This window comes from Macaca nemestrina, chromosome 15 (genome assembly GCF_043159975.1).
Source record: "Macaca nemestrina isolate mMacNem1 chromosome 15, mMacNem.hap1, whole genome shotgun sequence".
In the NCBI taxonomy this organism is placed as follows: domain Eukaryota; kingdom Metazoa; phylum Chordata; class Mammalia; order Primates; family Cercopithecidae; genus Macaca; species Macaca nemestrina.
Window position 1 is genome coordinate 30354840 of NC_092139.1, and position 27195 is coordinate 30382034.

At 48.3% G+C, this 27195-nt stretch overlaps 1 protein-coding gene across 2 annotated transcripts; it reads right to left on the reverse strand.

Annotated features, from left to right (window-relative positions):
* Positions 1 to 442: 442 nt before the first annotated feature.
* LOC105496241 (dynein light chain roadblock-type 1) lies at positions 443 to 25873 on the reverse strand. 2 transcript variants are annotated; one of them, XM_011766446.3, is made up of 4 exons: positions 25739 to 25873; positions 14803 to 14878; positions 6581 to 6748; positions 443 to 820 (listed from the first exon to the last, which is right to left on the reverse strand). In XM_011766446.3, exons 1-4 carry the CDS (start codon positions 25739 to 25741, stop codon positions 777 to 779), a joined length of 291 nt encoding a protein of 96 aa, XP_011764748.1. In that variant the 5' UTR covers positions 25742 to 25873; the 3' UTR covers positions 443 to 776. The 2 variants fall into 2 exon arrangements, with proteins under 2 accessions (XP_011764748.1, XP_070935583.1); XM_071079482.1 differs by lacking the exon at positions 25739 to 25873 and adding an exon at positions 18218 to 18337.
* Between the last annotated feature and the right edge of the window lie 1322 nt (positions 25874 to 27195).

The window sequence follows — 27195 nt, forward strand, 5'->3', positions numbered from 1 at the left end:
TCCGAGACCTGTGTCCTGGCTGTGAGGGCGTAGGCAAGCCGTTCTAAGCCCAAGTCCCCACGTCTGAGGTAGCCCCAACACTCTGTCTGCAGAGGGTACCGTTAGGTGAGAGCTATGTAGATGACATGCCAGGTGCATTCCGGGTCCTCAGTAAGTACCACTCTTCCCCAGTGCAGCGTAGTAGAAAAAAATCTTTCAACACCAGCAGCAGTGGGAAACGGTAAAAGAAGGACGAGGGCCAAGAGGCCCAGAAGCCAGGGCACTGATTTGACACCAAGCTACACGAAGGACGGCCACCGGCACAAGCAGCAGCAGCAGGCCTCTCGGAGCCGTGAACATGATCTCCCTCCAGGACTGACGGAGGCAGCCGGGCCTCTGACGTGTGATTACACAGGAAGAAAGAGGCCTTTTCAACCTAGTGTTTAAAGACACAACAGCCGGGTAAGCATTTTGGTTATTTTTAGTTAAAGAAAAACAGCTTTCTCCAAGGGCGACAAAGTGAACTGAAGGTCAGAAGGAAGCTGGGTGCGGGCTTCTTGCAAGCTCTTGCTCTAAAACCTGGAAGTGAGGAGAGACGGCCCTCCGGAGCTCTGGGGAAGGTTGGCGCACACAGGGGTTCCTTTGGTGGGGGAGGAAGAGCTGCCAGCCCACACATGGTCACTGGATTGGTCTGAGTGGGTTCCAAGGCGACTGCCACGTGCCAGTCCACTGACATGATCGAGTAACATTCTTGGGGGACATTAAATTAAGGAATGACACAGGGAGCCGAGAGTGGCTTATTCGGTTGGATTCTGAATCACAATCAGGAAATAGTCTTTATCTGCAAAAAAAAAAAATGACACAAAAAATCACTAAATGTAAAATGAGAGAAAAACACACAAGAAAGCAAATAAACCATTGAATCACTAACCATAAAATGAGAAAGGGGGTGAAAGCAATAAAAAGCATCAACGCTCAGCATCTCCAAATGCTGGGAAAACAAGATAAACCTGTAAGGTTCCTGCGGGGGCCCTGCAAGAGGGGCCTCCCCGTACCGGGCAGCAGGCACTCTACAGTGTCCCCTCTTCTAATCCTCCCCACGACAGTGGCAGCAGGTAGGCTGGATTCTCACCCCTGTTTTCCAGGTCGGGGGACTCTGGTTCAAAGAGCTCCAATGAATTGCCTAAGGCCAGGGTTCTCAAACTAGGGGCATCCCAACCACCTGGAGGGCTCCACTCCCAGAACCATCATTTAGTGGGGCTGGGGCAAAGCCCAAGCATTTGCATTTCTCTAACAAGTTCCCAGGTGATGCTGATGTAGGCTGTGGGAGGACCGCTGGCTTAAGGTTACCCAGCTACTTAGTGTCAAAGATGGAATTCCGACATAACTTCACTGGACTTGGGGTAGTGTCATTTTCTTTTTTTTCTATCTCTTTTTCCCCCTCAAGACAGGGTCTTGCTCTGTCGCACAGGTTGAGTGCAGTGGTGCGATCATGAGTCACTGCAGCCTTGACCTCCAGGGCTCAGGTGATCCTCCCGCCTCAGCCTCCTGAGTAGCTGGGACTACAGGCACACCCCACCAAACCTGGGTAAATTTTTAAGAAGATTTTTGTAGAAGGTCAGGTGTGGTGGCTCATGTAGCACTTTGGGAGGCCAAGGTGGGCGGATCACTTGAGGTCAGGAATTCAAGACCAGCCTCTGGCCAACATGGTGAAACCCTGTCTCTACTAAAAATACAAAAATTAGCCAGGCTTGGTGGCAGGTGCCTGTAATCCCAGCTACCTGGGAGGCTGAGGCAGGAGGCCTGCTTGAACTTGGGAGACAGAGGTTGCAGATCGCCTCACTGCACTCCAGCCTGGGTGACAAAATGAGACTCCATTTCAAAACAAAAAAAGTTTTTTGTACAGATGGGGTCTCACTATGTTGCCCAAGATGGTTGCAAACTCCTGGGCTCAAGTGATCCTCCTGTCTCAGCCTCCCAAAGTGTTGGGATTATAGGTGTGAGCCACCACACCCAGCCAGCTAATGTCAATTTCTGTCACAAACTCAATTTGTTGGCTTTCCAGAACCTTCTGAATAAGAAAATTTCGAAAGGGGACAAAGCTGCCTGGATTCCAGCTCCAGGGATCTGGCCCAGTAAGGAGGAATGTCCACCATGAAATCACAGCAAGTCCAAGTCCTTGGAGGTGAGCCTGAGTGCCTCTCATTTTACTGAAGAGCAAACTGGGGAAGTAGTATTATTGGATTTAGGGCTTGATAATTTGGAATAAAAGACACTGATATTACTGATTGTGCCTGTTTTTATCAGTGGCTTGTTAATTCTGTTTTCATTAGTGATTTTTATGTATGCAGATTTACCCACTTAATCTAACTGCAAACATTGATCAAGGCTTCTTTGTGTCCCAGTCTGGGCCACCCACTTCTCATACGGCCCCTCAGTGAGCCCTCGAGTCACTCTGAGAACACGGAGGCTCAGAGAGTTAAAGGGCTTGCCCAATCAAGGAAAATCCACAGGTGGAGTGGGGACAGGGACCTGGGTTTGACCCCATACTCCGAACTGCCCTGGTCTGCTGCCCCCTGCTGAGCATGAGAGAAATGGCAGGACCTCAGCCAAGTTGCTTTGTGGCTGTTCAGAGCCGAGCCTAAAGCTTGGTTCTTCCCACAAAGATGGGCTGTTGCAACTGGGAAGAAACAGAAATGAAATGACTCACAGTTTCATGGCTAATCAGTCTGCATTCATAAAAATCACAAATGAAAACAGAAATAATTAACAAGCCACTGATAAAAACAGGCACAATCAGTAATATCAGTGTCTTTTATTCCAAATTATCAAGCCCTAAATCCAATAATACCACTTCAAGTGCTTTGTGACAGGTAATGTGTGTTGAAGGTTGTGTGGGCTGAGTTAGTTACCTCAGCTTTAGTATTAGTGAAGTTAATAAGTGAAAACTAGAAGTCTGTTCTTTTTTGTTTTGTTTTTTGAGACAGGGTCTTGCTGTCGCCCAGGCTGGAGTGCAGTGGCACGATCATGGCTCACTGCAGCCTCAACTACCCAGACTCAAGCGATCCTCCTACCTAAGCCTCCCAGGTAGCTGGGAATACAGGTGCCACCGTGTCCGGCTAACAAGAGTTTGTGCTAAGATGTCCTGGCCAGGCATGGTGGCTCACGCATATAATCCCAGCACTTTGGGAGGCCGAGGTGGGAGAATCGCTTGAGCCCAGGAGTTTGAGACCAGCCTGGGCAGCATAGTGAAATCCTGTCTCTACCAAAAAAAAAGTCTGGGTGTGGCGGCGCATGCCTGTGGTCCCAGCTACCAGGGAGGCTGAGGTGTAAGAGTTGCTTGAGCCTGCGCGGTTGAGGCTGCAGCGAGCCATGATCGCACCACTGCACTACAGCCTGGACAAGAGCTAGACCCTGTCTCCGAAAAAAAAAAAAGTCTGTTCACGTGGGCGGTTCTGGGCCAGGGTGGGGTGAATTTGGCACACATGTGGAGAGCCACGCTGTCTGGAACACCTGCTGCTGTCTACGGCCTGGGAAGCAGCTCCTCAGCTGGATGGAGTCAGGCCAGGCGGGTGGGAAGGCGTGGATCTCCCTCCTGGGCCAGGCTGCTCCAGGCTGCCCACAATGTGTAGGGTGCTAACTACAGTCTCATATGGGCACCTCTGGCAGTAGCCAGGCCTGCTCTATGCCCATGGCCACCCCTGGGTCCTGTGCTCTGTAGCCATCCTGAGGCAATTCAGTGCCAGTGCCTCCTAGGCTCTGCGTGGTGGCTCCTGACCACAGGAATTCTGCACCAAAACCCAATTATTTTTTCTTGGCCACATAAAAGTGGGTATGTCAAAGTGTCAAATCACTGGTTTTCATCCTAACACTATGCCCCACAGACATCCCTGACTCCACCCCCACTGCTGACCCCACCTCTGACCCACATCAGTGGGGTGTCAGCAGTGGAGGGAGGTTTACAGAGTCATTCATTTATTTAATCAATGGATATTTGCTAGATGCTTACTATGTGCTTACAAGCCCCTGCCCTCATGGAAGTTACTCTCAAGTGGAGGAGACGGCCTTAAAAATGCAGGTAAGCATTTGGTGGCGAGGAAGGACTGAGTGGCAGCAGTGAGGCTGAGCCAAAGAAGCATGCTCTGTGTGTAAGACAAGCTCAGCACGCCACCGTCCTCCAGGACAGCGCCGCGTGTGTGCAGGAGAGACGGAGTGTGACTTGAGAGCACGGGTGCCCCCTGCAGTGCCGCCAAGGAGAGGGACTGGCCACGTCATCCTCCTCCACTGACAAGGTCGTGGGATCTCCAGGCCTGTGAACCCCAAGGAGAACCCCCTACTTGGGAGCTGCCCATTCTGGACTCAAGCACCAACCAAACTCATGGGCTCTGAATGCCTGTGGGCCTTCAGGGCCAAACTGGAGGTGCCACTGCTGCCAAGTTGAGACTTGAATGGCCAGGAGCTTTCAGACGACGCTGTTCTTCCGGAGGAGACGTTCTCAGGAGCTTTATGCCAAGGGACACTGTCCGTGAAGAATTTGTCTGATTTTGAGACCATGTAATTTGCTCCTTTCTCCCATACCCTGAACTCCCAGTCGGCCATTGGGAAGCATAAGGTCTGCTATGCACAGGGTGAGTAGAGGCATCATTCCCAGCCTTTTTTTTTTTTTTTTGAGACAGAGTCTCGCTCTGTCTCCCAGGCTGGAGTGCAGTAGCACGATCTCAGCTCACTGCAAGCTCTGCCTCCCGGGTTCAAGCGATTCTCCTCCCTCAGCTTCCCAAATAGCTGGGATTACAGGTACGCGCCACCACGCCAGGCTAATTTTTATATTTTTAGTAGAGACAGGGTTTCACCATGTTGGTCAGGCTGGTCTCGAACTCCTGACCTCGTGATCCACCTGCCTCAGCCTCCCAAAGTGCTGGGATTACAGGTGTGAACCACCGCGCCTGGCCTCTCAGCCCGACTTTTAGGGGAGTGAAGCTTTGTCCTCTGCAGCCACACAACATGACGTCCTGGGAGGGATTTCAGTTTAAATCTGATCCCAAGGCTTTTTCCCCCAACCCAGGTCAACACACTCAACCAGGCAGGGTGGCTCAGGACATCAGCACAGCACAGTCCCCTACTCGACATTTTACAGATGTAGATTTGCAGGTGTTCTGTGACTTGCCCAGGGTCATGCCTGTGGGAGGCAAAGCTGGGAAAACAGATTCTGCACCTCCTGCAGTCTTTTCTCCCTGATGGATCAGGCAGTACACATGGACGGCATGATTTTGGAATAAAAAGACTCTGGAGTTATTCTTATGTTCTTCTCTGTGACTGACTTGCTCTGTCCCCACCCCTCTAGGGAGTGTCCCAGGGAAACTGGGCTGCTGTGACTGGCTCTGTAGTTCTTTCCTTCCCATCCTTCCAGGCCTGGTGACAGAACCTATGCTGGTCTGCTGCGTGGAGCGGCTGACCCCCCATCAAATGACCTCAGAACTCTGTGGCCTCTGTGTTGCCATGTCCAGAGCACTCAGTGTCCCCAGATCCCCCGCTGCCTTCCTTTATCCGGGTCCTAATCATAATCCTACCACCTCCTGCCCTAAAAACCTTTGCTTGCAAGATCAAGTCCATGCAACCGAGTTAGGTGTTTGTGGCCCCTTCTAAACTGGACCAAAGTCTCACCTCCCACTGCTCCCCACTCACATCCTGATGCCCTAGATAAGCGGCACTGCAGCGGAAGTGCACCATCACACGCACACATGACGCACGCACACTCAACTATGTGGCTCAGCCAAGAAAAAGCCGGGTGAGAAGTCACGAGGCAGAGATGGTCCTGGAACCTCTGTCTGCCACCCTAGTCCATGAGTGAGAGCGAGGGGGCCGGGCAGGAGATGTGACTCTGTTGCTCGCTCCTGTGCTCCCATCCTTGTGGGCTCCTCCCAGAATGAGCATCTCCTCACCCCGAGAATGATCCTAAGGACTAAACACAGGCCTTGGTTGCACCACACAGCCTTCAAATGCAAGGCAAGCACCTCGTGTAAAAGAAACATGGCAATCTGCTCCGGTGCGGGAGGAAGAGCTGGCTGTAACGGGCCTAAAGACAGGCCTGGTCTTTACAAGTGGGCAGAGAACATGTTTTCAAGGATAAAATGATACGGTACTTTTGCTTTACATTTTGGAGCAGAATCACTGAATATTCTTCCAAATGTGGCTTTCCGCCCCTCCGCCTTGCTCACACTGCTTCCTGTGCCCTTAAGATTCAGTTCCGGTGTCCCCTCTTCTGGGAAGCCTTTGCAGACAGCCCCAGACAGGCCTGGCCACACCTTCCTCTATGTCCCAAATGCCTTTGAGTTTTCTCCTATCAAGGCAGGGGAGACACACATGATGCTCACGTGTCTGTCTATCCCAGGAGACTGGGTTCCCCTCTGGGGCCAGTCCCTGGGCGGATCTGCTGTGGGACACCAGCTAGAGGCTGGCTAGGCAGTAAGGCAACAACCCAGTTCCTTCAACTCCTCGGGCCCTGCCTGGATCCTCTGGAGACACCACTGTGCCAGGCCTCCTGATGAGGCAGAGAATGTGCCGTGAGGTCTGCTTCTACATGGGGAGGTAGAAGACCCCTTACCTGGTGCAACCATAATTTCATTTTTCTTGGAGCGAATTCGAAGGAAGGTGAGATCGTTCTGAGGGTCGATTTCACGCACGGTGCTCCGTGCCTTCAGGATGAAGCTGTGCATGAGGCTGGCATACTGGGTGGTAGTGGGGTTGTCCATGGTGCTCTTGATGGGAATGCCTGAGGGGAGAGCAGACAGAGCCTGAGAGGATGTGGAGCCCCTTCTGCCGAGCTCCCACCCACACCCCTAGTGGAAAGAACTGGAATAGCAATTCTCAGTCAATGCCACCATCCGCAGAGGGCTTGCTATGTGACAGGCATGGTGCTGAGCCCCAAAGCATGCCAGTGCCATGCCCTAGAACTACTCCACGGGTGGCAACACCATCTTATCCCCCTGCGAGGCAACAGGAGCTCTGAGCGGTGAGGCAACCTGTCTGTGGTCACACAGTGGGGCAGGACTCACAGGCAGGCCTGCTGTCTCACTCCCGGTTCCTTTCCCACAGTGGGGCAGGATTCATATGCAGGCCTGCTGTCTCACTCCCGGTTCCTTTCCCAGGGCTGATTGGTTCCCAGCAGTAAAAAGAGACACTAGCTCTGATTCATGAAGGGACACAGATTAAAAAAACTAATAAAATAAGGTTTTTGGTTTTTTGTTCAAAAAAGGAGAGACTCTCATTCATAGTGCTTAGACTTGAAACCAGGAAGCGCTTTTACAAATTTCTTTTTTTTGAGATGGAGTCTTGCTCTGTTGCCCAGGCTAGAGTGCAGTGGCTCACGGCAACCTCTGCCTCCCGGGTTCAAGTGATTCTCCTGCCTCAGTTTCCCGAGTAGCTGGGACTACAGGCACGTGCCACAGTGCCCAGCTAGCTAATTTTGTATTTTTAGTAGAGTCAGAGTTTTATCATGTTTGCCAGGCTGGTAACTCCTGACCTCAGGTGATCTGCCCGCCTCAGCCTCCCAAAGTGCTGGGATTACAGGCATGAGCCACCGTGCCTGGCCTTACAAACTTCTTTTATTTATTTTATTATTATTTTTTTTGAGATGGAGTCTTGCTCTGTCACCCAGGCTGGAGTGTAATGGCGTGATCTCGGCTCACTGCAACCTCCGCCTCCCTGGTTCAAGTGATTCTCCTGCCTCCACCTCCTGAGTAGCTGGGACTACAGGCGCGCACCACCACACCCCGCTAATTTTTGTATTTTTAGTAGAGACGGGGTTTCACCACACTGGCCAGGCTAGTCTTGAACTCCTGACCTCATGATCCACCCGCCTCGGCCTTCCAAAGTGCTGGGATTACAGGCGTGAGCCACCATGCCCGGCCACAAACTTCTAAACACTAAAAAGTAGAAGAGAAAAAGTCAGCTTGTGCTGGGACATAACCGTCACGATTTCCACCCAAGGCAGGCTTGGGGTGCAGCTGTAAACACACTGTCCACATGGCCGTGCCCCCAGATTAAAGCATGATTTTCTATGTTTGCACAACAGGCACAGAAACAGGAAACACGTTCACCCTTTGTAAACAGCACTGCTACCTCTTTCAAAGAGCCCACTAAATGGGTGGTCCACAGAGCTCCCCAGCCCCTACTGTTGGCTACTTAGGGGCTGGGTTTGTTACCAGTAACAAACTGGGCAGTAACAAACTGTAACCAGTAACAAACTGTAACCATTAACTGGGCAGTGAATAGCACCTTATACCAAGCCTTTTGTTTGGAGGACTGTTTCCTTGAGATGAACCATTAAATGGACTTATTCACTGGATGGTGTCTACTGTCACAGAGGTGAGGAATGTAGCTCACACTGAGCCACCTCAGGCCATAATTGGGCCAGCAGGTACCTGTGAATTGGCTGTGACATATGAGCAGAAGGCTCTATCCATGAGACCCCCAAGAGCCCACCAGCTGACAGGCACTTGAGGAGTGTGGCACAAGTGGCTCCTCATAAGAAGTGGCCAGCTTTGGGGCCCAGGACCCTGCTCGTCCTGCCCACAGCTGCTCAGCCTAGGGATAGGCCAAAGGCAGTTATCAGGCCGACCGGCTGAGTAGTAAAGAAACCGGCCCAATCTTGTCTTCCTAGGGCACCAGGAATGCAAGGGTAGGCAGAAGAGGACATGGTGGCAAAAGAAGCAGGTGAGTCAGAGAGGCTTTTTGAGCCAAGTGATGTCAGGAGAAGAGGTTGTAGTCATCACTTGTCTGCAAGGGACAAGACAACCAGATCACCAGGGCTGCTGCTGGCTCCTGGATGGCCACAATGTGCACGGCAGGGCCCTGCAAGGCCTTGCTCTACAGTTGAAGCTTCCTGAGGATGGCACCAATGAGTGTGTCCATTATAATCTACCCACGATGGGGCGGTGATGGGGAAGGAGCCACCACGACTCTTTCTGTCCACGCTCACATTCCTGGGGGCCTAAGAAAACAAGACTGGGCCAGTTTCTTGCCACCCAGCAGGTCGGTCTGATAACTGCCTTTAGTTGAGTCCTAGGCTGGGCAGCTATGGGCCAGATTAATAGGGTCCTGGGCTCCAAACTGACCTGTGCTTACACCCAACTCTGCCCTTCACAGCTATGCAGCCTTGGGCATGTGATGAAACCTCCTGAGCTTCCATTGCCTTATCTATAAAATAATATCTGTGCTTCCAAGTGCTGCTGGGTGGGCTGAATACTGCTTAATTCATTTAAGAATGTTTAGCAAGAGTACACTTAATAAATGTTAATAAATAAACACTATTCACACAGGAAATGCCATTTGCATTAATCTGAGGGGATGTGACTATTGCTTAAACCTGCAAGGGGCTTGCTAAAACACAGCCCACCCACTGAGGGCCAGGACCAGAGCCCAGGCAGAGCTCTGGGTTGGCTGTTCTTGCTACCTGGCCGGAAACCCTCCCCTTAGCTCATCTTTGGGCCCCAATGGTAAGAGGCCTACAGTCTCAAGGCTTGGCATGGTTTGGGTGATCAGACCCCTTGACCTTCTCTTTTTACACACCGCAAAGCCACCTTCTCACAGATCCCTCTGCCTGGAACTTTCTTTCCTTCCCCTATTCACTTATGATTCCCACTTTCGTCCCTGAGGTCTCCATCTTCGGGTGACACCTCTCATCCCCACTGGTGGCACCGACCCAGCACCACACAGCTTTCCCAGGCTGACACTGCAGCATTACACTGTGATCATTATTCTATCTCCCACCATAATGTAAGCTCCCCAAGGGCTTGACCAAGTCTGATTTGCTCACTAGTGTCCCTAGAGAGACATCATTAAGCTTTTATTGCTGTTGGTAAGTGAGTGGTCAAAGGGTCTACTTTCACTAGTTTGGACAGATATTGGCATGAGGAGTCTGATCACATCCATACAAGCAGGAGCTGTGTAAAACAGACAAGAAACTAAACATCTGCTGGCTCACTCCAAAAACAAAAGAAAACGTGCAAGTACAGGGCCAAGGACCAAAACCGGGAAGAAGTTCAAACAAGGACAAAGATTAATTCCAGATTCACTGGATGCCAGAGCTGGAGGAGACCTCAGAGACAGCCTAGTTATTAGGCCACCTGCTCCCAGCCTCTGCCTTCACAAATGAACACTGTGGAGCCTGCAGAAGTAGCTGGTCATCTGGGAGGCACAATTTCTAACTTGGGGCTCTGATCTGCTGGGATATACCCCCAGGCTCTTCCAACACACCCAGTTCCTTCAAGCAATAAAAGACATCTAAAAAATTCAACAGACACTTTAATCAAACACCAACTCTGTGCCAACACCATCCTAAGTACTACAGACAGCAGTGAACACAAGAGACCAATCTTTGCCTTCACTTATTCTGCCTGTGTGAGTAGCAGCAGAGGATGGCAGGGGGTCTGGAAAAGTATAAACAGAATGAAATTTCCCTTGCGTTTTCGGTAAAACTGCTTAAACTCACACTTTTATTATGAAACACCATTTGAGTCTAGTCAAGGCGGAGATGTCAAAACGCAGTGGCAGGTGGCTGGAAAGTATTGGGACTTGGGTATGTCATGGGTTCAGGGGCAGGAGCAGGAGCAACCACTCTGGGCTGGGGTGACCAGGGAGGGGGTCCTGAAGAAAGAAGCAGCTGAGCTGAATGTTGGTGGGTGGGTAGGAAAACCCTAGATAAGATCATTGGCATCCCAATACAATTATCCCCAAATCACCATCTTTAATGGAAGCTTCCAGAGGGCTTAAAGGCCCCATGGATCAGTGGGAAGTGTGACCAACCCAGATTCCGGGTTCTGACCACGTTCATCTACAGCTGGGTGACCTTGGGCGGTTATCCACACCTCTCTCAGCTTTGGGTTTCTCATCTGCAAACTGGGCAAACCCTTGCCTCACAGGGTCACTGTGTGAGATGTAAATGAGACACTGACGTGGGGGCCCTGAGAATGGGACACAAGTTAAAGACACACACACACACACTAACTGAGACATTCATAGGCATTTCGTGCCAGGCACTATTCTAAAAGCTTCCCCTAGAGAAAGGCAGAATTATGATCCACATTTTACAAATTAGAAAACTTAACAGAGAAAGTGGCTTATGCCCAAAACCACATAGCTGGTAAGTAAGTAGGGCCTGGATTTAAAGCCAGGCGGGCTCATTCTGCATTCCATGTTCTCAGCTATGCTGCAATCAGCCCCATGAGTATACAAAAAGGCAGCACTCACTAGCATCCAAAAGGTAAGCAGCTGGGGCTTCCCAGTGAAAAGGCTTGGCTTTAGGGGCAGTTTTAAGGCAAGAATGAGGGCCTCCCCTGTGCGAGTACTGTGGAAGCCTGGGGGTCAGAGCTGGGGCCGTTGGACCCTGGGGTTGTTTCCTTGGAGTCAAAATGTCCAGTCCCAGAAGATAGTTTCTCTCTTAGTGACAGAAGTCTTTCAGGTCTTGGAGCAAGAAGTGCCCAAAAGAGATTCCCTGGACCATCACAGGACTCGAGGCAGTTGAGGGCTGAACAGGGAAAGGAGCTGCCTCAGGCCACCCAACTGATCGGGGCAGCCCTGAGCAGGGGGCCTGCTCCTGCCTCCACAGTGTCCCAAGGGCTCCCAGCCTCCTGTAAATGAAATGAGCGCATGGTTTAATCAGAACTAGGCAGGGCTGGGGAGCACATTCTTTCTAGCTCTGTGCTTGTCAGGGTTCTGCTGACTTGGAAATCAACATTTTTTTTTTTTTTTTGAGACAGAGTTTCGCTCTTGACGCCCAGGCTGGAGTGCAGTGGTGTGATCTCGGCTCACTGCAACCTCCGCCTCCTGGGTTTAAGCGATTCTCCTGCCTCAGCCTCCCGAATAGCTGGGATTACAGGTGCCTGCCACCATGCCCAGCTAATTTTTATATTTTTAGTAGAGACGAAGTTTCACCATGTTGGCCAGGCTGGTCTCGAACTCCTGACCTCAGGTGATCTGCCTGCCTTGGCCTCCCAAAGTGCTGGGATTACAGGCGTGAGCCACCGCACCCAGCTGGAAATCAACATTCTATCCAAGGACATAGCACCTCCACTTTGTTGCCCTTGATGGCTTTCATTCTGCTTGATTTAAGTAGGAATTGCTGAGAACTCTGCTTCTCCAAAACAAGTCCTACACTGACCACACACATAAGAGGCTCTCTAAGAGCACTGAAAAAATTAGAGCCCACTGAATACACTGGGCCAGAGAATTTGGGGGGCCCCGCAACTGGGCATGGCCTGACCTCTTGGGATGTCCACATGTGTCTGTAAAGGTGGCCGCAATAGCATCTACCCTACGAGGCAGCCAAGAAACACATAAACAAACCGTGCCCGGCAGCACGCCAGGCACGTGACAGATACAGGTACTGCTGTATTACCTCTACCCACAGAGCTGCCTGTAAATCCTGGCCTGTGGGAGCAGCCTCTGGGCTGGGCACTGAAAGGCCTACATACTTCATTATGATGATGATGATGATTATTTTTAAAGAGACAAGGTCTTGCTCTGTGCTGGAGTGCAATCACAGCTCACTGCAGCCTTGAACTCCCGGGATCAAGGAATCCTCCTGTCTCAGCATCCTGAGTAGCTAAGATTACAGGCGTGTGCCACCACACCTGCCTAATTTTTCTTTTTTTTGTGGAGTTGGGGTCTTACTACATTGCCCAGGTTGGTCTTGAACTCCTGGGCTCAAGTGATCATCCTGCCATGGCCTCACGAAGTGCTGGGAACAGGTGTGAACAACCATGCACCACGCCCAGCTATTATAACAATTATTAATCTACTCATTATGGCATCTAACATGCTTGCAAAAATTTCAGGTTTTTTCCTTTGGGATTATTGCCTTTGAACACAGTCCTTGGGAATCACCAAATCAAAGGGGCTGACGGCTACACCCACTGTGGTCGGTTCATTTAACGTTCACTGACCTGACTCTGCGGCCTGTGGTGAATGACACGGGAACAGAGGTGAGTCAGGCATGGTCCTGGTCTTTCTTCATTGGCCACGCTGCTCTATCAGCAGCAGCGTCTCAGTGGACTCCTCTCCTCCCAGCCTCACATAAACTGGTTTATGTTATTTTTGTAAACTCCAGTAGGGTAGTTTTTAAATAGGCCAAACCCCTTCCCAAATTAAAACCAATGTAGAAACACGAACTGATGGTTCTTAGTATGTGTGCTCTGACTGAAGTGGATGACAGGAACCTCAGCCTCTACCTCTACTCCCAGAGTAGCACAGGACCCCTAGGTTTAAGGAACACAGCCCTGAAAACATGATCTGAGGCAGTCTCTCCAAGGGAAGGCCTTCGGAAAGAGACAGAACTGCTGTGAATCTTAGGCCTGTGGCTCTCACTGAAGCCTCTTCTGATTAGAATCTATCCACTAAAGCAGAATTTTCTAAACTTGTCTGATCAGAAGAATCTCCTGGGGTGCTTGGTAAACACACAGATTCCTCAGGTCTTGCTTTGGTCCTAATAAATTAGACTTTTTGGTGCTGAGGCCTGGAAAGCTATGTTTAACAGGATCCCCGGGTGATTTCAAAGAATGAATACATTTGGAAAACACTGTGGCCTAGAGGCATAAAGTATGTGGATGCCCCCAACCCAACAGGGGAACCCCATCAGGTAAATCAGAATTTGTATGAACAAATGCCTCACAGCTCAAAACAGATGGTGACAATACTGTACTAAATGCTTTATGCTGTTCATTCTTAGTTACTCTTCAACTTATAAGGTAGATATAAGTATTATCCCCATTTACAGGCTTAAGCGACTTGGCTAAGGTCACAAAGCTAGTCAGAAGATGAGGCAGAATTCAAACTCATGACTGCTGGATTCCAGAGTCCCTGTCCTTACTGCTGGCCTGGAGCGTGAGGGCCTGGGGGCCATTCTGGTTCTTGACAGCATGGCATGGGAGAAAGCATCCAAGTGCACTCAGATGGGCTTGGATTTAAATCTCGACTGTGTGATGGTAGGCAGATCAATTACATTTCTAGACTCAGTTTTCTCCATTGCAAAATGCAGACAACCAGGCTGCTTTACGGAATATAAGAAGAGTACGCGCGGCACCAGCCAGAATCCTGGCACAGAGCAGGGGCGTGCTAAATGTTCGCTCCCTTCCTGTCCGGTGCAGTCTGGAAAAATTAGTATCTGTACCCTTCTACCTATACAGATACCCACTCAGAAAGGGTTGTCGGGGTGGAGGAGAGCTGCAGGCACAGAGAAGTTAACTAGAGAACCATCCAGCCAAAAAAGCAGAATCAACACAAATGGGTAGGTAATACCCACTTAATGGATTTACTAAAAAGTAGAAACAACAAAATTGGGCTAATGAACATTGTGATGGCACTTAAAAAACTTGTTTATGTAAACCATGAAGCAATATTTTAAAAAGCTCATGTGTAAACATATGCCCAAGGGTAACAACTATTATTATGGTCCTCTCGAACTGTGCCGGACGAGCCTGAGTAAGCATGGAAGACTGAAGTGTGATCTGTCAGGGCAGTGGGACTGAGCAGATTTTCCCTTTGTGAGGACACTGGAAGTGGCTGGTCTGAACGCAGTGCTGTTTACAACTAATTGCTCACAACCAGTTACTGATTTCTTTGTCCCTTCTCCACTCCCGCTGCTTCACCTGACTAGCCTTAATGGGAAAAAAAAAAAAAAAAAAAGAACACCAGAGGTGTTAAAAATTAAAAAGGCCTAAAATTAGATCAGGTTCGTGAAGGACTTTGTCAACAGCAAGTGCCATGCTGTGTTATGGCTGCTTCTGGGCCTGCCTGGGTGTGGGTCATGGCGGGAGGGAGGGCGTGTACCTTCTGTGTTCACGACGATGATTCCCTGCACTCCCTTCTGGCTCTGCAGTCGCTTCAGTGTCTCCTCCACCTCTGCCTGCCAGAAAACAAGACCAAGGTTAGGAGAAGCCAATAGGCAGGATTAACTTCCTCATACCCCAGGCAGATGAATCACATGTTTGTCTTCCAACAAACAAGTAATACTCAGGCACCTGGCACCCCCTCAAAGCCCCCCAAGCTGATCTGATGTGCTCCTCCGGCCACCGCCAGTGCCCAGAGCATCTGCTCACACCCCCATGTGGGACAGGCTGCTCCTGGCGCTTTGCCCACCAGGCACTATTATCCCACCCTCCTCAGCTGTTGGGGAGCAGAATATAAACACCATTCCCATGTATATACACGTCCATGACTCATATATTTGGCATAGCTGGGGGATGGGACTCTGATGATGTAAGAAAACCCAGAGAGTACTATCTAACAGGAAGACAACACTTTGTCATTTGCGGCCCAAAGAGCACATGAGGATAGACTGAGTGACTTCAGCAAGCATCCGAGATAGTGTGATGTGCAGCACTCAGCTATAAGAAGTGTGCCTTGGGAAGGGGCTCATTAATTTTGATTACCCAGAAACTGCTCAGTGGGCTACTCCTGCACACAGCATCTGTAAGCGGAGGGGCAGTCAGAGTTCATGTCCTCATTCTGCCATGCCAGGCCTCCTGTCACTCCTGTCCTACCTTTCCCTCCACTCTCCAGCTCCATGACACACCTCCCTGTCTCTACATCTTTTTATCCCACAAGGCCTCTTCTCTGCTGAAATCCAACAAACTCTTCTAGACCACCTAAGACATCATCTCCTCCACGAAGCCCTTACTGATCCCCCAATCGATGGGGTCTGCCTACATGTGACTCCCCAAATCCCTGGCTGTGCTTCTCTGGGACATACATTAGGTACTATGTCTACTTCTTAGAGACTCTACAAAGGTCTGTGGAGTAGACGTGTGATAAATAGCTGCTTAACTGAACTAGGCCTCACTCTTAGCCCTGAGGTATACCTGTTCTCAGGTGGCCCCTTCCAGACTGGTCTAGAATCCAGTCAGAAGCCCCTCAAAGGCTGAGAGTTGTTAGAAACAGAGGCTCCATTCACCAAAAGAAAACAGTTCCTCACCCCCAGGGACTAATGAGTTGGGGTTGGGGGGGGGGGAATCCTCAACACTGGGTGGAGACAGCACAATGAATTCTTGTTTTTCTGGAAAGCACAAGTCTGACAATCCAGTCACTGCCACCCGCTCCCCTGTGACAGAAGAATACTCTCGAACGCTGGAGGGAAGGGTAAACAAGTTTCTCCTATAAAGTGGCAAATGGCCTGATGCCTCTAAGATCTGGAGCCTGGGTAAAATGACAGGGTTCTGTGGACGTGAGAGTACAATGCAGTGGGTCATGCGTGTATGAGATCGAATGTCAGTCAACACATTCATTGAGCTCCTACTATGTGCCAGCGGCTATTGTGAAGGGGAGGAGCGGGGCACAATAGTGGTCACCGCTGGACAGTACACAGTCTACCCTGGTCACCCTCCTGGAAGTTCACCAAGTACCAAAGTATAGTGGCATCTGCAATAGCAAAATGCAGAAAGAACTAAAAACGCCCAACAATTAGGGAAAAGGCCAAGTAGATTATGGAACATTCACTAATAGGAATATAATACACATATTAACCATGGTGATTAGACCATGTTATACCATCACAAAAGATATGTGCTATAATGTTAAGTGAAAACAGCAAAATGCAAAAATAAAGTGCTTTAGTGACTGCAATCACATGAAAACAAAAGGTTAGAGGAGATTATGAAAAAAGCCACATTAAGGGCAAGGAATTATAGAAAGGTTTGATTTTCTTTTTTTTAAACTGCCCTTTTCATTCTACTGTATTGTTTCTATTTAAAAACATTTTAATCCCCCATCTATGTATCCAAGAGAAGTCTATGATACAGGGGCCACAGGGCTCTGATACACTCAATGTTGTCAGAATAAGAATATGTAAGAATAACTTGGATGATAATTTAGGACAGCTCAATCTGCAATCAATCCAGAAAGAAAGGGGAAAGAAAGTGAAAACCAAGATGTCAGAATCTAAATCCAAAACAGCCCCCCAGAGATTAGAGAATGGGGCTGAAATGAAAAAGATGAAATTTCCTAAGACTGCTATTCATTCAGTAACTACATGGCAACCTTCCATGTGCCAGAAATGTTCTAGACCTGGGGATGCTGCAGTGAACAAAATATAACAAAAATCCCATGTCACAAAACTGACATTTGTGGGAAGGGACATTAAATAAGAAAAAAGAAGTCAAACATAAATGTCAGCTACAGTAGAGAAATGGGACCTGGAATGCAGGGGTGATGGGAATGTGACATACATCGTCAGAGGAGGCTCGCCAAGGCAATAGTGAGTAGACATCTGAAGGAAATGAGGGACTTAGCCATGCCAGTTTCTGGGGAATGTTCCAGACAGCACCAAGAGCAAGCACAAAAGCCCTGGGGTGGGCAAGCGCCTGGCATATTCAGGGGGAAAACCAAAGGGGCTGGTGTGGCTGAAGGGCAGGGAGCAGGGGAGGGACGGCAGCTGGGAGCCGGGACCAGACCACAGACAGCCTGGCAGGTCAAGTGATGACTTTGGTTTTTACTGCATATGATTCATGGAGCCACTCTCAAGTTTTGAGGTAGAGAGTGACAAGACCTGATTGTTTTCCAAAGGGCGGCTCTGGCTGCTGTGTGGAGAATGGACAGCAGGGGGCGAACACAGCCTGAAGAGGCCTCCCATCCCTGCCCTGCCACGTGCTGCTCTGGGTCTGAAGGAAAGAAGCTTCCCTCCTTCACTCAATGCTTGATGTAACTACCTCCCAACCCTTTGGACTCAGCTCCAGAGCCTCCCGCTGGAGGCTTCTCTGACACCAGCCCCTCTGCTGGGCACCGAGGCCCCCAGCCTTCACAGCACTGACCACAATGCAGTGCAACTGTTTAGGTCACATTCATCTCCTCCTCCAGATGCAAGGCACCCTGGGACCAGGAAACCAGACCAGACTTTATAGCCCCAGTACCTCGCAGAGGATAGGCTCAATAAATACTGAAGGAACAAATAAAAAGCATTTCTGCAACTAGGTTTCACGAAATCAACCTTTTTAAGTACAGGAGGGGGACATGGCCTCACAGTCCACAGTGTGAAAAAAGAGCTAAGGTTTAGGTGATCTGAAATTCAACGAGAACCAGACACTAAGATCTGGCTATACAAAAGTAAACACAAGCCGGGCGCAGTGGCTCATGCCTGTAATCCCAGCACTTTGAGGGGCCAAAGCAGGTAGACTGCTTGAGCCCAAGAGTTTGAGACTAGCCTGGGAAACATGGTGAAACTTCATCTTTACAAAAGATTAAAAAAATTAACCATGCATGGTGTCGTGTGCCTGTAGTCCCAGCTACTTGTGAGGCTGAGGTGAAAGGGTTGCTTGAGCCCAGGAGGTAGAGGCTGCAGTAAGCCACGATTGTGCCATTGTACTCCAGCCTGGACAACAGAGTGAGACTCCTAAAAAAAAAAAAAAAAAAAAAAGAGGAAGAAAGAAAAATAAATGAAAGTAAACACACATCTCACACATCTATCAGGAATGGGAGGACACACAGGTATGATTTCCCTACTCAGCACCTACTATGGGTCATATATTGCTTTCAGACACATGCTCTCTTCTGAAACTCTCATTCACGGGTTAGTATGATCTCCATGTTAGTGATGAGGAAACAGGTTTGGAAAGGAGAAGGGTTTTGCCCAAGAACAACACATTGCTGGTCAACAGAAGGGCTGAATATACCGGTGACCACAACCGAGGAGGTCCCTGCCCTCAGGGAGCTCACATTCTGGCGAAAGAGACTTAAACAAGTAAACAAGATTCTTGCAGGATACAGGGACTACGCTGCGGGGCAAGGGATGCTACTCTGGCTAATGTGGTCAGGAACACCTGAGGAGATGTAATCTTTTTTTTTTTTTTTTTCTGAGATAGGGTCTCACTCTGTTACCCAGGCATGCAGTGGTGCGATCATGGCTCACTGCAGCCTTGACCTCCCAGGCTCAAGTGATCCTCCCACTTCAGCCTCCCGAACATGTGGAACTACTGATGTGTACTACCAAACCCAGCTAATTTTTTGTAGAGATGGGGTTTCGCCATGTTGCTCAGGCTGGTCTTGAACTCCCGGTCTCAACTGATCTACTTGCCTTGGCCTCCCAAAGTGCTGGGACTACACATGTGAGCCACCATTCTCGGCTGTAAGTATGTCAACTTTAAGCCAAGAACCAAATGATGAGAAAGAAATGCATCCCGGGCAATGGGGTGACGGAGATAAGGCTCCCCAATTCTTCCTGACACATGGAAAAACAAGCAGCAATAAAGATCCAAGAGTATCCACTGTCTCAGCATAGGAGGCATGACCACTGGAAGCAAATGACTGACAAAGAACTATGACCAATTTGATCACTAAACATAAAACTTAACTTCTGTATAAGAAAAATGAATCTAACAGGACAGAAAAATATATGCACCAAATATAACAGGCAAAAAAAAAAAAACACAAAACATGAAATGACTAAGAACAATAGCAAGTCTCTAGTAGGTAGTATGCAAAAGAATACTAGTAGAAAATATGCCTACCAGAAATTACAATCACATCAAACTATGGTCATCATTCCTCGCAAACAAATAAATGAAAAATTCAGCTGGGCGTGGTGCTCACACCTGTAATCCCAGAACTTTGGGAAACTGAGGTGGGTGAATCACTTGAGGTCAGGAGTTTGAGACCAGCCTGGCCAACATGGTGAAACCCTGTCTTTACTAAAAATACAAAAATTAGCCATCATGGTGGCACGGGCCTGTGATCCCAGCTAATCAGGAGGCTGAGGCAGGAGAATTGCTTGAACCTGGGAGGCAGAGGTTGTAGTAAGCTGAGATCGCTTACTGAACTCCAGCCTGGGCAACAGAGTGAGATTCCATTTCAAAAAAAGGAAAGAAATGAAAAATTATAGCAATGCTGAGGTTTATTTTTAAATGCTGGCATTGCTATTACAAAACTGGCAGGTACAAGGGCAATACAATCTTGACAAAGCTACAGGACAATGTATTGCAAGAACCATAAAAGCATTGGTCTCTCCCCCTCAGAAATTATTTTCCTAAGAATTTCCTCCTGAGGAAATAACCTAATAAGTAAGTTAAAACAAAACGAAACAAAACCAGACATTCACAGAAGCATCATCACAGCACTATTTCTACTAATTAAGAAATGGAAGCAGCCGGGTATGGTGGCTCATGCCTGTAATCCCGGCACTTTGGGAGGCTGAGGCAGGTGGATCACCTGAGGTCAGGAGTTTGAGACCTGGCCAACATGGCGAAACCCTGTCTTTACTAAAAAATACAAAAATTAGTTGGGCGTGATGGTGTGCGCCTGTAATCCCAGCTACTCAGGAGGCTGAGGCAGGAGAATCACTTGAATCTGGGAGGCAGAGGTTGCAGTGAGCTGAGACTGAGCCACTGCACTCCAGCCTGAGCAACAGAGACTTCGTCTCTAAAACAAACAAAGAAATGGGAGCAACCCAAACGTACACAGGTAAGATATTTGGCCAATTATGGTACAATTATTTCACTAAGTATTATGTAGTCACTACGTAGTTAATCACAAAGACGATATGACAACAAGGTTAAATGTTTTTGGATATTAAAACAAAAAAAAAAGAAAAAAATTCTCCTAAAACCCAGCATGCATATCTTGGAAAATATGTATACGTGAACAAATGAGGAAGGAGAACATACAAAGACAAAAATAGTTGTGTGGTAGAGTGAAATTGGATGAGGAGAATTATGTATGATTACTTTTAAATTTTATTTATTTATTTTGAAACAGAGTCTTGCTCTGTTGCCCAGGCTGGAGTGCACTGGCCTGGTCTCGGATCACTGCAACCCCCGCCTCCCAGGTTCAAGCAATTCTAGTGCCTCAGCTTCCTGAGCAGCTGGAATTACAGATGCATGGCTTCCGGCTACTTTTCGTATTTTTAGTAGAGACAGAGTTTCACCATGTTGCCCAGGCTAGTCTCCAACTTCTGACCTCAAGTGATCTGCCCACCTTGGCCTCCCAAAGTGCTGGGATTATAGGCACGAGCCATTGTGTCTGGCCAATTATAGATGATTTTTATATCATTATTCTAAAGGTCAGTTTCCACCTAAAATGTAAAATATGCATGCCAAAAGTGCCACTTGTAGAAATCTATGCTACATAACCACTAGCATGAGTGCGAAAAAGACAAGAACAGTTACTGCAGCAGTGTCTGGAATAAAAAAAACTATACACCACCTAAATTTACATATGGGACTAGGATACTATACAGACCTTAAAAAGAATGAAGTAGACCTGCATATAATAACACAGAAAAATGTGTGATATTTTTAAGTGAACAGAACAAGTTGCAGAATAAGATACATACACATATATCTTAAAGTCAACTTCTGTTTTCTCTTATTTTTTTCTCACCCAGGGTGGAGTGCAGTGGTGCAATCACGGCTCACTGTAGCCTTGACCTCCTGGGCTCAGGCGATCTCTCCACTTCAGCCTTAAACTTAACATATATAAATATACATATTCCAGTTTCATCTAATAAACAGCTTATATATAAATGTGCTTATGTACCAAACAAATCTGGAAGGAAAAACACCCAACTGCCAACAGAAGTTACCATGGAGTAGTAAGATGGAGACCACATAAACTTTCTACATTATATCCTCTGGTACTGCTTCAAATTGTTGAAATATGTGGTGGTTCACGCCTGTAATCCCAGCACTTTCGGAGGCTGAGGTGGGCTGATCACCTGAGGTCATGAGTTCGAGACCAACCTGGTCAACATGGTGAAACCCTGTCTCTACTAAAAATAGAAAAAAAAAACCCGTCTCTACTAAAAATAGAAAAACTAGCCAGATGTGGTGGCATGCGCCTGTAGTCCCAGCTACTCTGGAGGCTGAGGCAGGAGAATCACTTGAACCTGGGAGGCGGAGGTTGCAGTGAGCTCAGATCACACCATTGCACTCCAGCCTGGGCGAAAGGGCAAGACTCTCTTTCAAAAGAAAAAAAAAAAAGTTAAAGTATGCATCTAAATTTGTATTGCTTTGATGAGTATAACCACAGAATAGCATAATACAGGTTCTAGTAAGCTACCATTTAAGAAAAAGGGGGGCCATATAAGTGCTTGTATAGATGTACAAGAAACTAACAGCTGGGTGTGGTGGCTCACGCCTGTAATCCTAACACACTTTTGGGAGGCCAACGAGGGTGAATCACTTGAGCCTAGGAGTTCAAGAACAGCCTGGGCAACATGGCAAAACCCCATCTCTACAAAAAAATTAGCAGGGTGTGGTGGCGTGCACTAGTAGTCCCAGCTACTTGGGGGAATTGAGGCAGGAGGATCACTTGAGCCCAGGAGGGTCAAGGCTGAAAAAAAAAGAAACTACAATGGTTGTTTCTAAAGGAGGAGAGACTGAGACTGGGGGTTAGGAGAGTGGGAATTTTATTTTTCACTTAGATCCTTTTACATCATTTATTTTTTTACTGTGTGCAAGTATTACCTGTAAACAATCCTAAAATTCGTATGGAACCACAAAAGACTCAGAAAAGACAAAGCAAGTCTGGACAAAAAGAACAAAGCTTGAAGTATCACACTACCTGATTTCAAAATATACCAGAAAGGTATAGTAACCAAAAGAGCATGGTATTGGTATAAAACACAGACACACAGGCCAATGGCATAGAATAGACGACCCAGAAACAAATCCACATATTTAGAGCTAACTGATTTTCGACAAAGGCATCAAAAAAACAAAACAAAACAAAAACAAAAAACCTACCATAAATCAACAATACCACTACTGGGTATTTATTCAAAGGAAAGAAAATTAGTACATCAAAGGGATCCCCACATCCTCATGTTCATATTGCAGCACTATTCACAATAGCCAAGTTATGGAATTAGTGTCTATCAATAGGTAAATGAATAAAGAAAATGTGGGCCGGGCGTGATGGATCACACCTGTAATCCCAGCACTTTGGGATGCCGAGGCGGGTGGATCATGAGGTCAGAAGATCGAGACCATCCTGGCTAACACGAAACCCCGTCTCTATTAAAAAATATATATATACACACACACACAAAAAAAATTAGCCGGGCGTGGTGGCGGGCGCCTGTAGTCCCAGCAACTTGGGAGGCTGAGGCAGGAGAATGGCGTGAACCCAGGAGGTGGAGCCTGCAGTGAGCGGGATGGCGCCACTGCACTCCAGCCTGCAACAGAGCAATACTCCGTCTCAAAAAAAAAAAAAAAGAAAGAAAATGTGGTATTAGGCTGGGCGCGGTGGTTCACGCCTGTAATCCCAGCACTTTGGGAGGCCAAGGCGGGCAGATCACGAGGTCAGGAGATCGAGACCAGCCTGACCAATATGGTAAAACTCCGTGTCTATTAAAAATACAAAAATTAGACGGGTGTGGTGGTGCGCGCCTATAGTCCCAGCTACTCAGGAGGCTGAGGCAGAAGAATCGTGTGAAACCAGGAGGCGGAGGTTACAAGGAGCCGAGATCGCACCACTGCACTCCAACCTGGGTGACAGAGTGAGACTCTGTCTTAAAAAAAAAAAAAAAGAAAGAAAGAAAATGTATTAATACACAATGGAATACTATTCAGCCATAAAAAAGGAATGAAATCCTGTCATCTGCAGGATGACAGAACTAGAGGTCATTATGTTACCTGAAATAAGTCAGGCACAGAAAGAAAAATATTGCATCTTTTCACCCACATGTAGAAGTTAAAGATCTTGCTCCTGGAAGTAGAGAGAATGACGGTTACCAGAGTCTGGGAAGTGGGAGAGGGGTGGAAGAGAAATTGGTTAATGGGTACATATATACAATTAGATAGAAGCAACAAGTTCTAGTGTTTGACAGCACAATAGGGTGACTACAGTTAACATTCATTTATTGTATATTTGAAATTAGCTTGCTAGGCTCGTGGCCCCTGCCTATAATTCCAGCTACTTGGGAGGCTGAGGCAAGATGATTGCATGAGCCCAGGAGTACCAATCAGCCTGAGCAAGAGTAAGATCCTGTCTCAAAAACAAAAGAAAAAAAGAAAAAAAGAAAAGCCTAGAAGATTAGAAGATTTGTTCTTTTTTTTTTTTTTTTTTGAGACGGAATCTCGCTCTGTCGCCCAGGCTGGAGTGCAGTGGCCTGATCTCGGCTCACCGCAAGCTCCGCCTCTCGGGTTCACACCATTCTCCCGCTTCAGCCTCCTGAGTAGCTGGGACTACAGGCGCCCGCCACCACACCCGGCTAATTTTTTGTATTTTTAGTAGAGACGGGGTTTCACCGTGTTAGCCAGGATGGTCTCGATCTCCTGACCTCGTGATCCACCTGCCTCGGCCTCCCAAAGTGCTGGGATTTCAGGCATGAGCCAACTCGCCCTGCCATAAGATTTGTTCTTAACACAAAGAAATAATGAATGCTGACTGGGCATGGTAGCTCCTGGCTAACACGGTGAAACCCCGACTCTACTAAAAATACAAAAAATTAGCCGGGCGTGGTGGCGGGCGCCTGTAGTCCCAGCTACTCAGGAGGCTGAGGTGGGAGAATCACTTGAACCTGGGAGGCAGAGGTGGCAGTGAGCTAAGATGGTGTCACTGCACTCCAGCCTGGGTGACAGAGCGAGACTCCATCTCAAAAAAAAAAAAAAAAAAAAAAAAAGGAAATAATGAATGTTTGAGGTGATGGATATTCTATAATACAGCCTGATTTGATCATTACACATCATATGCATGTATCAAAATATTACATGTATATCTACAACATAAATATGTACAACTATTATATATCAATTTTTTTACAGCTTAAGTGATGTGAAAAATGAAGTTATACATATTTTAAGCATTATTACATGTTTGTAATGATGTGGAGATATTCTTTGTGGTGTAATAATGAAAAACACAGAACCCACAATTGTACATTCAATAGGGGCTAAACTGTATAAACCAAGAACAAGCAAAGAGTCACATGACTACTGTAAGTGGTTGCCCCTAGATGATGACAGTTTCTTTTTTCGATTTTTTCTTATGAGCTCTAGATTTCTAAATAAGATTTTTGAAAAAGTAATACACTCACATGGCTTAAAATTTAAAACTTTTTTTCAAATTTTGCACAAGCTGTGAGGATTAAAAACACAAAACCTGTAATGGCGTAGAGAGCCCACAACTGCAGCCAGAAAGGTAAAAAGGCGGCTTTGGGATCCCCAAGAGCGGACCCCGCCCGTTCCTGACTCTGGCACCCACCCAGTCCCAGCGGCTAGAAAAATCACGCCGACAGAGTGGCGGCCGTCAAGCTTCTAGGGTTCAAATCCACCTCCACCATTTCCTGGGGCAAAGCACTTGGCTTCTCGGGGCTCTGGATAACAGATATGTGTAACAAAATGGGACTAAAGATCATATCTACCTCACAGAGCTAGGAGGAGGAGGGGGGAGGAAATACAAGACACATAAAGTGCTTGGCAGAGCCTGCCACAAACTGAGCTCCTGGGAAACGTTAGCAAGGTTGCCATCGCGCAACAAGACCCAGGACGCTAGGCTGCAGGGCCGCTGCCCACCCCTAGCCCATCATCTCTTCCTGGCCAAGGCCAGGATCCTGCTTCCGGTAAAGGGGCAGCGGGATCCGGCGGCCCCGCCTCGGTCAGGCTCTAGAGGCCTCCGCCGCCGGGTTCCGCCCTCAAGTCGGCTGGGTCCCGGGCCCGGCCACGCCCAGCCCCCACCGATTCCCGTCCGGAGCTCTGAGATCTCCTCATCCTCAGAGGACTGAAGGCCTGGCGTGGGGTGGTGGGCAGCCGCCAGCCACAAGCCCCCGGCGCACGCTCACCATTTCCGACCGATCCGGTAGCCCCGCGTAGCGAACACCCAGCCCAGTCCCGTGCCTTTCTGCGCCTGCGCACAGGTTTCTGTCAAAACGGACAGCTCTAGCTGCCTATCAGGAGCCAGCGTGAAGCGGGGGCGGGCGAGACGATCCTGGCTCCGCCAGGACTCTTGGAAAATTTGCTTTCCACTGTGGGAAAGCAAAAAGCTAAGAAGCGGAACGCTAAGCTGCGGAAAATTCCCAACTCCAGCCGTGCAGAAAAGATGCTGGTTCTGGCTGGACGCGGTGACTCACGCCTGTAATCCCAGCACTTTGGGAGGACAGTCGGAAGGATTGCTTGAGTCCAAGAGTTCGAGACCAGCCTGGGCAACATGGAGAGCGACCCCTTATCTACTAAAAAATAAACAAAACTAGCCGGGCATGGTGGCGCGCCCCAATAGTCCCAGCTACTCCGAAGGCTGAGGTGGGAGGATCGCCTGACCAGGAGTTCGAGGCTGCAGTGAGCCGAGATTGCGCCACTGCACTCCAACCTGGGCGACAGAGCAAGAGACCCTGACTCAAAAAAAAAAAAAAAAAAAAAAAATGCTGGTTCTCGGTATCGGAAGAGGCTTTTAGCTCTCAATGGAGGTCTAAGCTGACTCTGAAGTCCCTGGGTGGAGCGTGGTGGGAGAGTATGAAGGCAAGTGGGACCGTTGCTGAGACCCCCTTTGCGCCCTGACTGAGGCAGAGACAGGCCCAGGGCCAAAATGCGCTTTGGGCTCGGGCAGGTCGGGGGTGGGGCTGGAGTCAGGTACCTCTGGAGTCTCCGGGGAAGATGCCGTGCAAGCTCGGAGATGAATTGGTTAGGGCTGGCCTGGGAGTCTTTCGAATCCGAGCTCAGCCCCGCCCCGCGTTACGTAGCAGAAGCCACTTCACATCTTTGTTCTCTATTTTGTTCTCACCTCTGAAAGGGGGACTCTTCTTCCCAGAGCCCAATGTTGTCCCGGTTTCCGCTCTTTAACATTCTATTCCCGCAGGTCACAAACGTTTCTGGGTCCTCTAGTAAGAATAACTTCTGTTAAAACGTGCTGCAGCTTAGTGAACCCTGTGCCACATTACTGTGCTGAACACGCACATAGGTTATCTCCGTAGCTTCATGGAAGTATCGGTAACCCCGATACTTTATAAATGCTGTTTCTCCCAGGCACTGTAGCTTGCTGGATTCAACGATGATCTAACTCCAAAGTTTCATTCCACGGTAGCTGCTCTTCAGTGAGGAAGGATTTGGTTCTCCTTCCAGGGGTGTCTGCATGTTAAGAGGACTGACTTTACTGCGAAGAAACCTAGCCGACACCACCTTAATCAGATCAAAGTTAGTATTACTGGAAAGGGGACATATTGATGCCTTGTGCCCCGATAAAAATACGTTGAGGGCAAATTACCTCCAAGTCATTTTCCACAAAAACGCAAAGCCTTAAACCATG